Raw genomic sequence first — 13,056 nt, 5'->3', positions numbered from 1 at the left:
TCACCACTCACTCACTCACCACTCACTCACTCACCACTCACTCACCACTCACTCACCACTTACTCACCACTCAATCACCACTACCACTCACTCACCACTCACTCACCACTACCACTCACTCACCACTCACTCACCACTCACCACTCACTCACTCACCACCCTCACCACTCACTCACTCACTCACCACTTACTCACCACTTACTCACCACTCACTCACCACCCTCACCACTCACACACCACTCACTCACTCACCACTCACTCACTCACCACTCACTCACTCACTCACCACTCACTCACCACTTAATCACCACCATCACAACCCTCACCACTTACTCCCCACTCACTCACTCACCACTCACTCACCACTACCACTCACTCACCACTCACTCACTCACCACTCATTCACTCACCACTCACCACTCACTCACCACTCACTCACTCACCACTCACCACTCACTCACCACTCACTCACCACTCACTCACTCACCACCGGCTCCCCCCCCCCCCACCCCAGGAGGGGGGAGCCGGCGACCACACGACCCCTTCTCCTCCCCCGTTTGGGGAGCCCACGGCAGAGGGTCTACCGGAGCCCCCCACCCTCACCACCCTCACCACTCCGCGATCCCCAATAGCCACTCGGCCCCCCGAGGTGAGTGGGGGGTGGGGGGAGAGAGGGTAGGGGGTGGGGAGTGGGGGGTTGGGAGTGGGGGGAGAGAGGGTAGGGGGAGAGAGGGTGGGGGGTGGGGAGTGGGGGGTGGGGGGAGAGAGGGTGTGGAGTGGTGGGTGGGGGGAGAGGGTGGGGGGTGGGGAGTGGGGGGTGGGGGGTGGGGGGAGAGAGGGTTGAGAATCCGCAGGGGGTCCCTGGTCAGGTGAGCGGGTGAGTGAGCGGGTGAGTGAGTGAGTGGGTAATTAGGTGAGTGAGTGAGTGCGCGGTTGAGTGAGTGAGTGGGTGAGTGAGTAAGTGGGTGGGTGAGTGGGTGAGTTGGTGAGTGAGTGCGCGGTTGAGTGAGTGAGTAAGTGGGTGAGTGAGTGAGTGAGTGATTGGGTGAGTGAGTAAGTGGGTGAGTGAGTGGGTGAGTGAGTGGGTGAGCAGGTGAGTGAGTAAGTAAGTGGGTGAGTGAGTGGGTGAGTGAGTGGGTAAGTAAGTGAGTGAGTGGGTGAGTAAGTGAGTGGGTGAGTGAGTGAGTGGGTGAGTGAGGAAGTGGGTGAGTGCCAGACGGGCAACTCTGTCGTGAACAGTGCTGTAAGGGGAGGGGCCAATTCCGATTGGCCTCTCCCCTTATGGCGTCGGTGACCATCACAGTGGCTAAACAGGGGCTCTGGACGGGTGCGAGGGGCTGGTAGCCCCTTCACCTTCAATAAATGACCACTAAACCATGACTAAAATATGTAACTAGATAAGCTTGTGCCAGAGGCCCCGGGGGGACAGGCGTCTATGACGTCTCCTGGCCAAACCCCAATTGGCGGAGCCAGGAGATTGAATCTTTACTCTCGGGGATCCTCCAGAAACAATGAAAAGCCACTTCGTGTGGTCACATGGAATGTTCGAACGCTCACTGCGGAGGAGAGGCTGCCACTCCTCTGTTCCAGAATCGGCGCATCCACACAATATCATGGATGCATGCCGGGTCCAAGCAAGAACATCTGCTGGACTACGTAGTGACGGACCAGCGGATGCGGGCCCATGTCCTTGACACCAGGACCTACTGTGGAGCTGATCTGCCCTCTGACCATTGACTAGTCATCTGTAAGATGCTCCTGCCATTCTTCCACTCCGGTGGTGGGTGTACACCCAGGACCCCATTCCAACCTAAAGTGGCCTGGTCTCAGCTGATGAAAGTTTCATCATCGCTTGCGGCTGGGGTTGGCATTGTCCCCCACTTCTCTTGATGTCGAGGGTAAATGGGCGAGGTTTAGGGCTGTGACTCATGCAGCTGCAATGGCTGCTTTTGGTACGCGGTCCAGACCTCCCCAGAGACCCTGGCTGACAGAGGAAGTGTTCAGGATAGTTGAGAAAAAGCGACAGGCCCACTCTCATCGACTACAGAATCCCACGTCAGAGAATGAGGAGGCTTACTGCAGCCTTCGCTCGAAGGTTCAGAGAGCCGTGAGGCGCTGCAAGGATGGGTGGTGGTCGCGGATTGCTGAGGAGATGGAGTCTGCCTCAGTGGCCCATGATCACAAATCCCTATTTAACTCCATAAAAAAGTAACCTACAGCACCACACCTATTACCATCATTGGGGGAAAAACTGTGATCCAATCTCCGACCCCCAGGAACAGGTTTGCAGATTTGCTGAGCATTTCTGTGAGGTCCTGGGGGAGTGGAAATCCCTCAACCTGCTGAGGCTGCGGTGCCTCAAATATTGGAAGAAACACCCCCTGTGAGTGGCTGGCTGAGGTGCCATCTGTTGAGGAAGTACTGAAGGCGATCCGGAGTCTGAGACCAGGAAAGGCACGGGGCAGAGATGATCTCCCAAGCGACATGCTGAGGGAGGGTGGCATCTGTGCACAGACTGCCCTACATGACATCATAACAACAGTCTGGACCACTGGACGGGTTCCGCAGGATTGGAAGGATGCCCTGGTGGTCCCGCTTTTTAAGAAGGGGGACCGCACAGACTGTAACAACTACAGGGGTATCTCACTCCTCAGTGTGCCGGGAAAGGTCATGGCAAGGATTATTCAACTTCGCCTTGCTAGGCACGCTGAGGAGAAGCAGAGCCATTCCCTATACAACTTGGGGTGCAACAGGGATGTCCTCTGGCTCCCACATTAATTAGCATCTATTTTGACCACGTAGTTCGTGAAGCCTTCAATAGCTGTACCGGGTGAATTTCCATTTGGTACAGATGTAGTGCCGTGAATTCACTCGGACGACAACCGTCTCTTTTTCCGCCGTCACTTTTATTCCATCGTTCCGTACACAGTAATTCTCTCCGTGCTCCGCCAACTCGGACACTCCAATTTACTTCAGCATCGTCCATGCATCCCCTTCCACACACAGTGTTTCTTCGCCTATCTCTTCACACACAGTGTCTTCCCTTCCACACACAGTGGTTCGTCTTCTATCTCCTCACACACAGTATCGCCGCTATCTCTTCACACGCCGTAACTTCCATCTATTCACACATAGTGACTCTATCTATCTCCGCTAACGCAGACTCTCCCTATCGCTATTTACTGTCTTTGGGGTCCAGCTCTCTATCTATTCTTCCCTAACATTTCCAGCTGTCTTCTTCGTATCTCTTCACCTCTCGGCAACAACTGCCCGGCAACAACTGCCCGGCAACAACTCTCCAGCAACAACTCCCCAGCAGCAACTCCCCTCCGTTCAAACCACCTCGCGTTTTATCCCCTCTCGCATTAGCCTTAATTAATTGCCACGTGGCTCGCTGGCCGTTTCCCGCCAGCCCGCACCTGTCCCCTTCATCAGACATCCAGACGCCACCACTTAACGCTAACAGCCTCTCGACCAATCACAGCCCTCGTGCCACGACTCCCTTAATTACTTCGGGTTGTTTACGCCACCCGCCACTCGACCACCTGTTCGACCTCATGTGACCCGTTCTCCTTGTCTGTCTGTATGTACTGTATATGGCTAATTCCTATGCGTATTATTTACTCCACTACACAGATATAATGGGAGGCTGATCGATTCCCGGGTGCTGTCAAGGGATGGCTCCCTATTGCTCAACCACGTTATGTATGCCGATTTGGTAATAGCTGCGCATTCAGAGGAGGAGTTGGAGACGCTGCTGCTGAGACTGGAGCGTGCCACTAAGAGGTGGGGCCTTACCATCAAAACTAAGCACCTGCCTGGGTATTTTATACCATCGAACACTCCACCCCCATAACTCCTAATCGGTGATGGGGCAGTTGTGGAGAGATTGGAGAGTTTCCCATACCTGGGCAGTGTGCTTATGACCGGCTCCAGTTTAACAGCAGAGGTCTCATTCCGAATCAGTCGAGCGGCAATATCTTTTCATCAGTTGCGTAACGCTGTTTGGAAGCTACCTGGTCTGTCGCTCCGCACTAAGCTTCAGGTCTTCTCCGCCACAGTCATTACCTCCCTTCTCTACGCTTGCGAAACATGGACCCCCCTAATGGAGGATCTTCGCCGGTTAGAAACATTTAGACCAGGGGTCGGGAACCTTTTTGACTAAGAGAGCCATGAAAGCAAAAAAATTGGAAATTTATTTCAGTGAGAGCCATATAATATATTTTAAAAGTGAATTCAACTAAATGTCAGTATAATAAGCCTCTGAATGTATTCTTTTAAATAATGTTGTTATAACACTCACCATTAATGCGACTTCTGGTGCTGCATGGATTTGCTGATGTCTTTGTAGTCGGGTTGGTACTTGGTGAGGTTAAGCTTCATGCAAGCGTTGAGGCTTTCATCCGTTAAACGTGATCGTAGGTTGGACTTGATGTTTTTAAGATGTGAGAGAATGACTGCTCACATGCATACGTAGATCCAAACATGGTCAATACAGCAATACTCACACGCTGCAGTGTGTGGTATGTGACAGGAAGCGCGTTCCAAGTTTTGAGAATCAGCTGGTCTTCGGGTTGGAGTTTTTTCATTTCTGTCCACATGTGCTTGCTCGCCAACTCCGCTTTCTGTCGTGTGATTCTTTCCAAATGTTCATTCAGTGACTTGAACTTATTCACCCACATGTCTGAGGCCTTCAGGTCAGCCACTTCTGCTTCAAAATCTCTGACGGAGACACCAGGGATGTAATTCAGGTCGGCTGTGTTCAGTGAACACTCGTTTGGATGGGTGATGAACTTAAAAAGACGAGTGTGCTCACGAAATTCTCCAAAGCGTGCTTTGAAGGACTGTAGGAGACTGGATGTGCAGCCAGCTAGCTGGTGGAGATCAAGGTTTTGAATGGGCTCACTTGCTGTGCATGCATCTTTAAATTGGCTCAGTTTTTCAAAATGTAGTAAACGACCTGTTTCAAGATCCGTGATTAAAAGGTCCAGCTTGTTTTCAAAAGCAAATACAGCTTGTTGAAGGGATAACACTGTATTTCCAATGCCTTGCATTTTCACGTTGAGCTGGTTCAGATGTTCAGTCAGATCTACGAGATAGTAAAACTTGAGGAGCCACTCGGTGTCGGCTAGCTCAGGATGCCCGACGCCTTTCATTTCAAGGAAAGTCCGGATTTCGTTCAGGCAAGCCGCAAAACGGCTAAGCACCTTCCCTCTTGACAACCAACGCACATTGCTGTGCAAAAGCAGACCAGGATAGTTATTTACAACTTCATCCAGCAGTGTTTTAAACTGGCGATCATTTAAGGCTCGGGCAACAATAAAGTTGATCACACGAATGACCAGCGACATCACTTCGCCAAACTGCCTGTCACACATCTGAGCACAAAGTGCCTCCTGGTGTATAATGCAATGGAAACTTAGGATGGGTCTATTTTCATGTTCACGGAGAAGCGCCACAAATCCTTTGTTTTTCCCCACCATACACGGAGCACCATCAGTACACACTGAGAGAAGTTTATCCATAGGTAGACTTTTTTCTTGAGCAAACTCCATGAAAGACTTGAATAAATCCTCACCTCTTGTGGACCCTTTTAATGGCAGAACAGCAAGACTTTCTTCGCGCAGTGTGTCACCAACAGCATATCTTGCAATCACGCTGAACTGCGACAAATGGCTCACGTCTGTTGACTCATCCAAAGCCAGAGAAAAGAACGGCGCTGCATTTATGTCCTTCACTTGCGTTTCCTCCACTTTGTTTGCCATCACGATGGTACGATCATGAACAGTTCTTGCCGACAGAGGCATGTCTTGTATCCGTTTGATTATCTTGTCTTTGTTCGGAAGATCATCAAAAAGTTCATTGGCTACATCCAGCATGAACGTTTTAGCATACTCGCCATCTGTGAATGGTTTTCCGTTCCTCACTATTGCTAAAGAACCAGCAAAGCTAGCCGAATTATAGTCACCTTGCCGGGTCCATACGCGGAGTTGCTGCTGGCTAGCTTGCACCCTGCTCAGAAGCTCTTGGCACGCTTTCTTTCTGCTGTCTCCCGCAGGGTATTTTGATGCAAAGGTAGCGTGGCGCGTGTCGAAGTGCTGCTTTACATTCGACCGTTTCAACGATGTAATTTTGTCATTGCAAATTAGACACACCGCAGAACCCGCTCTCTCCACAAAGGCGAATTCTTCGGTCCATTCGTCCTGAAATGTACGATACTCGTCGTCTTTTTTTCTTTTCGCCATCTTCTTCGTCGAAGGGTTAGCTTTGAGCTAATGACCGAGCAGACGCAGTCTCAGACTGATTCAAAAGGGGGCGTTTACCTGTTTTACCCAGCAACGGCAAACGTAGGCCAGTATCATCCAATTAAAATAATGGACAATTGCTCCTGCAGCCCTGAACAGGACATGCGCAGTGAAAAATCGATGGATGGATTAAAACAAGTGAGAATATTTTGTTTTATCTGCGAGCCATATGCAATCATCAAAAGAGCCACATCTGGCTCGCGAGCCATAGGTTCCCGACCCCTGATTTAGACTGACCTGCCTACAATCCATCCTGGGTTTAACCAGGCTGGATTGTGTGAGGAGCTCACAAATCCTTGAAAGATCTGGACAAGGTCTCATTGGTGAGCTCCTCCGGCAGTCAAGGCCACGTTGGCTGGGTCATGTAGCCCGCATGCCCAGCCACCGCATGCCTCAACAGCTTTTGTTCGGTCGGATCGAGGGGGCTAAATGGACGCGGCACCGGCTAGAGAAGAGATGGAGTGACGTGGTACAGAAGGACGTGGAGCTGAGTGGACTTGCCGATGACTGGTACCAGCTGTGTCAAGGAGGCTCGTGAAGGATGCTACTGGGCAGTTGGAGGCAGTCGCCCTCCAACAACAATGGAGGGCGGGGGAGCGACGCTCACAACAACGAGCGGAGCGCGGGGTGGCTAAAGCACAGCAAGTTGGCACAGTAGGGGGCACAGGTGGTGCATCAGCCAGTCATCTCAGTCATCTCAGTCAGTCGACCTGTGGCACTTGGGTCGGCCCCTTGACCTCCTGCCAGTGGGTGTTCGACACTTCACATGGCCTCAAGGTGCACATGGCCTGGCACAAGCGTTGTGGTGACGTCACCGCCACTTAGTGGCGAATGGCGGTTGTTGTTAAGTGGGTGAGTAGGTGAGTGAGCGAGTAGCTCAAGTGGGGCCTTACCTGGTAAAATAAAAAAATTGTTTAGTTTTTAGGTTCAGGATAATGCACAGAGACAGCTGCCACTGAGGGTGCCCCTAAGCTAGCCTCACACAGTAGCAAGCATCATCATCACCCTCCTACTATCACGCAGAGACAGCTGCCACTGGGGGTGCCCCTAAGCTAGCCTCACACAGTAGCAAGCATCATCATCACCCTCCTACTAGCACGCAGAGACAGCTGCCACTGGGGGTGCCCCTAAGCTAGCATCGCAGTCGTCTGTGCCATTGTCTTACAGCCCCAGCTGGACGTGAAGTCATTAGATGATGCCTCCACCTCCACCACTTCCTCCACCTCCTTGAAGGGCGACACTTCAACCTCCGTGCCATGGTGGCAGTCCACACAGAGCAGCGCAGGGGACATGGGGGATACGGGGGCTAGAGGTGATAGAGGAGACACAGGTGACACGGGGGATGGAAGAGAACGAGGCGGCATCGAGCATCAAGGGGATAGAGAGGACACGGCAGGCACGGGGAACGCGGCAGAGACGAGAGGCACGAGAGACACGGGAGATGGAGGAGACACGGGAGACAGAGGAGGCAGGGGAGACACGAGAGGCACGAGAGACACAGGGGACACATTAGACATGAGAGACACTACGGTAGACACTATGGTAGACACTATGGTAGACACTACGGTAGACACGGTAGACACTACGGTAGACACGGTAGACACTACTGTAGACACTGCGGTAGACATTGTGGTAGACACTACGGTAGACACGGTAGACACTACGGTAGACATGAGAGACACTACGGTAGACACTATGGTAGACACTATGGTAGACACTACGGTAGACACGAGAGACACTACGGTAGACACGAGAGACACTACGGTAGCCACTACGGTAGACACTATGGTAGACACGAAAGACTCTACGGTAGACACTGCGGTAGACATGAGAGACACTATGGTAGACACTACGGTAGACACTACGGTAGACACGGTAGACACTACGGTAGAAACTATGGTAGACACGAGAGACACTACGGTAGACATGGTAGACACTACGGTAGACACGAGAGACACTACGGTAGACACTATGGTAGACACTACGGTAGACACGGTAGAAGAGGTGGCGCCGGCCAGTGCCACCGCCGCCACCGCCACGTCGAAGGAGGTGGTGACTACGAGGTGGGTGGTCACGACGACGGCGGCGGCGGAGGAGGCTCCCGGCGGGTCCAGCGATGAGGTGGTCTCCGCGGCAACCAGGAAAGAGGTGGCGACAGAGGTGGAAGATGAGGTGGAGGAGGAGGTGGGGCAGGTGGAACAAGAGGAGGAAGAGGATGAGGAGGAAGAGGAGGAAGAGGAGGAAGAGGAGGAGGATGATGACGAGCAGGAGTTCTTCCCACCGTGGGTGAGTCTCATGACCCGTGGCTGACCTCGTCGAACTCACCAAGTCAAAGTTCAAAGGGTCAACGGTTAAACCGGTAATCAGTTTTCAGAACTGTGTGGGGCGGGGGGGGGAGGGGGGGGCGTGTTGGGGTGGCGTGTGGGGTCAGGGCACTACCGGTGTAAAGGAGAGCCGACACAAGGGTTGCAGGGGGTTCGTCCTTTATTCCTCTTCATCCACTCCTGTCCCCAGCTGTCTCAATCTCGTTCCCGCCAAAGGCCCCCTCTTCCCGCCAGTTCTCCCCTTATATCTCCTCGATTACCCCTCCCCCTTCTCCTGTCACCGTCCCACTAACCCTCCTATTGGTGGGAATCCTTCCCCTGACACGCCTACATCACCTCCGCCCCCCCCCCCCCGGAGAAAAAAAAAACGTCCTCGGTTCTGCCTACCCCATGGACCATTTAAATCTCCCCATGAGCCTCCCCCCACTGACAGTGACGACCGTCCTTAACCCCCCACAACCATACTATTCAATACAACGCAACAAAATCAATTGAACAGTCTGCCCGGGTCTCCAGCCAGAGTCCCGTAACAGCCCGGGCATCCACAGGCAGCAGATGACCGCGGCGACCCCCTCCTTCGAAGGCCCTCTCGTCGCGGTCCCCGGTTCGGTGGCGCCGGTGTCGCTTTGTCTGGTGCTGCTGTCTCTCCAGCCCCCGCGACCCCCGGTCGTGCGGCCTCTCCGTCAGGCCTCACATGGGGCGCTGTAGGTGACAAGGGAACACAGGGCACCAGACCCCCTGCCGGTCGGCGAGTGGTGGCCGGCGACCTTGGCCCGGGTAGGGGTGATGATGATGGTGGTGACGATGGTGGTGATGATGGCGAAGAGATGTATGGCTTAAGGCGGGTGGGGTGTACAAACCATCGTCGCTTACCCAGTTGGACCTGGACGCACTGCGGTCGGAGTGCTTTAATGACCTCGACCGGCCCTTTCCAGGGTCGGTGCAACTTCGGTGAGAGGCCGACCAGCACCTGAGGACATTGTAGCCATGCCTGGTCCCCAATTTTAAAGGGCTTGGCTGTCACTGTCCTCTCTCGTATCCGTACATTGCTCTTTTGGCTGGTGGCTGATGCGGCCTCGGCTGCCAGGCGGGCCTCACTCAAATAATTGAGGGAGGCCTTTAGTGCCTTGGGCCATGCGTTGGCTCTTGCGGGAATGTCCGTCGGCTGCACCTCAATAGGCGGAACGGGATCCCGTCCGTACATCAGGAAAAACGGCGATAACCCCGTTGCCACGTGCGGGGCCACCCTGTACGCCGCTAAGACCGATGGAATTTGGAGGTACCAGTTGGAGTGGTTCTCGTCCACCACTTGGGACAGCATGGCCGCTATGGTGCGGTTAAGCCGCTCCACCATCCCATCGGTCTGGGGATGATACGGAGATGTTCCGACCTTTTTAGTGCCCAGGATAGAGCAGACGTCCTTCAATAGCTGTGAGGAGAAATTCCTGCCCTGGTCCATGAGCAACAGCTCCGGTGCCCCCTTATCAAGGACATAGCCCCCCGCGAAGGCATCGGCGATGGTCTGTGCCGTTTGGTCCAGGAGGTCCCACGCCATCGGCCACCTCGTGCAGTACTCGACACCAACCAACAGGTATTCATTTCCCCGTGGCGTGACCGGCAGCGGTCCCAGGATGCCCAATGCGACCAATTCGTTGACCCTGATCACCGTGATGGGCTGCAGGGGCGCCCGGCTTACCCGGGGTGGTGGCTTCCGCCGCGCGCATTCGACGCAGGTAGCGACCCATCGGTGCACGTCAGCGGTCGTGCCTGGCCAAAAGTACCGACCCTGTAATGTGGCCAGTGTCTTCCGCCCCGTCAGGTGCAGCAGCTGGCGGCAGTGTACGTCCATGACCAATTGTCGACGCAGCGACTCGGAACCACCAGGCACCGCCGGCGGCCTGCCGGGTCCCACCGCATGAGGAGGTCCTCCCATACAACGTACTCCTCCCCCCCCCTGCCTATGCTGAGGCGCGTAGCTCTCGCAGGGGGGCTTCCTCCAGCTGTAGACGTCTCCAATTATCCAAGGTCAGCCCCAGGTCGTGGTCGGTCAGCTGGACCTCACCCTGTGCGCCCTCTGCCGTGTGTACGGGAGCGATGACCGTTCCCTCCGGCCTCGCCTCTTTGCAGCGCGCCCCGCCTGTGGTGCATGCACGAGGGGCCCTGGGGTGCCATCCGGGACAATGTGTCCGCGTTGGCGTGTCTTGTCCCCTTGCGATGCACCATTTGGTACCTGTACTCTTGCAGGTGCTCTATCCACCTGGCCAGCTGGCCCGAAGGCTATCAATGCGGAGCGAATACTGCAAGGCCGCGTGGTCAGGATTGACTGTAAATTTTTGACCATACAGGTAGGGTTGAAATTGCTGCACGAAGTGAACAACCGCCAGGAGTTCCCTACGTGTGACGCAGTAGCGCTGCTCCACTGATGACAGCACGCGACTGCCATAGGCGATAACCACCTTCCGACCCTGCTGGATTTGTGACAAGGCGCTGCCGGTGCCTACATCGCTGGCCTCCCCTGTATCCATGTCAAGGATACAGGGGAGGCCAAAATCCGGAAAGGCCAATGGTGGTGCGTCTGTCAGACGCGAGCGCAGCTGCTGGAATGCCTTCTCCTCCAGAGGGGCCCAATAAAACCTCTGGTTCTTCGCCGTCAACACGTGCAAGGGATTTGCAATGGTTGCAATGTTGGGTACAAACCGGCGGTAGTAGGACACGAAACCCACAAACCTGCGTACCTCTGGAACCGTGGTGGGAACAGCCCAGGCCCTCACGCAGGCCGTCTTTTCCAGGTCTGTAGCCACTCCAGACTCACTGACGACGTGGCCCAAGTAGCATACCGATGACCGCATGACGTGGCACTTCGACGCCTTGAGCTTCAAGTTCGCATTCTGGAACCGCAGGATTACCTGACGCAATTGGTCGATGTGTTCCTCGAATGATCGGCTGAAGACAATGACGTCATCCAGGTAGATGAGGCACGTTTCCCATTGTAGGCCTGCTAAGACGAACTCCATTAAGCATTGGAACATCGCCGGTGCAGTCTGGAGGCCCATAGGCAGGCAGTTGAACTCGAACAGGCACTGCGGTGGCCGGAATGCTGTTTTAGGCCGAGAGTCCGCGTCCAGTGGGACCTGCCAGAACCCGGACAATAAATCCAGCGTACTGAAAAATTTTGCTCCTGCCAGTGCATCAAGTGAGTCGTCAATACGTGGTAGGGGATATTCGCCGGCAAGCGTGACGGCATTGAGGTGTCGGAAGTCCACGCAGAATCTCAGTGACCCATCTGACTTCTTGACTAGGACCACCGGTGCCCCCCAGGGATTCGAGGATGGAGAAATTATGTCGGTCCGCAGCATCTCCTGCACCGCTTGTTGAATGTGCCCTTTTTCCATTGGGCTCATTCTATGTGTGTTTATGGCGCAGGGGTGCGGCGTCTCCCGTGTTTATGTGGTTCTGCAACAGATTTGTGCGTCCTATGTCGAACGGTCCCCGGCTGAACACGTCCGAGAACTCCTGCAATAACGAGTGCAGCTGGTGCTTCTGGTCGGGCGGCAATCCCGGCTCAGGCCCCACCAGCTGGTCCATCCACGAGTCGACCCCCCTGTCCTCGGACTGGCTGATGCTTCCTACAAGCTCGGGCTCCGTCCCGGGGGCTCCTAGCGACAAGGGACTAACGTGGGCCAGAACCGTTCCAGCCTGCATCGTCGCTGCTCTGTTGGAGGTGTTCAGCACCTGAATGAACAGACGCTGGTTCCTCTGGACAATGGTTTCGGCCCCCACCAGTGCGTGGCGATCCGTGGCGGCTGATGCCGGAGACACCAGGATGGGTGAGTCCGGCCGGACAGTCACGAGGGAGGACCGATATCGCAGTGGAATCAGCCTCTGGGCTGCCGGGGGAATGGAGACAGACTCGCTGACCAGAGCCTGCACGTAGGGTACCCCCCGGCCGGCCCCCTCCGCCTTCAGGAAATGGAGATGAGTTCCCTGGACTTCCACCCGCCCATTGGCCAGATCGATTTTCATTGGCATCCGCCGCAGAAAGTCTGTCCCCAACAGGCAGGGTATGGGAAGCGTTGCGGAGACAAGGATGGGTCCTGCTACCGCAAGCTGCCCGATCTGTATCGGGACTTCAACCTGGCCCAGGAAGCCCATGCTGCCTCCATTTGCTGCGATGAACGTCGTCTTGACGGGGACTAGAGGCCGGTTTTCATCCGGCAGCATCTCGTGCACGGTGTTCGAGACGATCGTGGCCGATGCCCCCATGTCAACCAAGATGTGTGCCGACGCTCCCGCGATTGCACCGACCAGGACCGAGGTTCCTGACGTGGCCGCTACCTCCCGCCTTGCCAGCTTCCTCCATTGTGAGTCCGGCCACTGACCAGGCGGCAGCTCGCTATCCTGCGGTGCATGGTGAGATGACGGGGGAT

General features: G+C 54.9%; 1 protein-coding gene across 1 annotated transcript in view; it reads left to right on the top strand.

Moving 5' to 3' along the window:
* Window positions 1-13,056, top strand: part of LOC116956720 (uncharacterized) — a 54,296-nt gene that overhangs the window by 26,950 nt on the left and 14,290 nt on the right. The window contains exons 5-6 of the mRNA XM_076054689.1: window positions 515-649; window positions 7,473-8,591. Of these exons, the coding sequence (XP_075910804.1) occupies window positions 515-649; window positions 7,473-8,591 (1,254 nt within the window). The remainder of the gene's footprint in view (window positions 1-514; window positions 650-7,472; window positions 8,592-13,056) is intronic.

This window comes from Petromyzon marinus, chromosome 67, assembly GCF_048934315.1.
Source record: "Petromyzon marinus isolate PM22_M1 ecotype Great Lakes invasive population chromosome 67, UKy_Petmar_22M1.pri1.0, whole genome shotgun sequence".
In the NCBI taxonomy this organism is placed as follows: Eukaryota; Metazoa; Chordata; class Hyperoartia; order Petromyzontiformes; family Petromyzontidae; genus Petromyzon; species Petromyzon marinus.
Note: the sequence above shows the minus strand (reverse complement) of the source record. Positions and strands in the feature narration are given on the sequence as shown.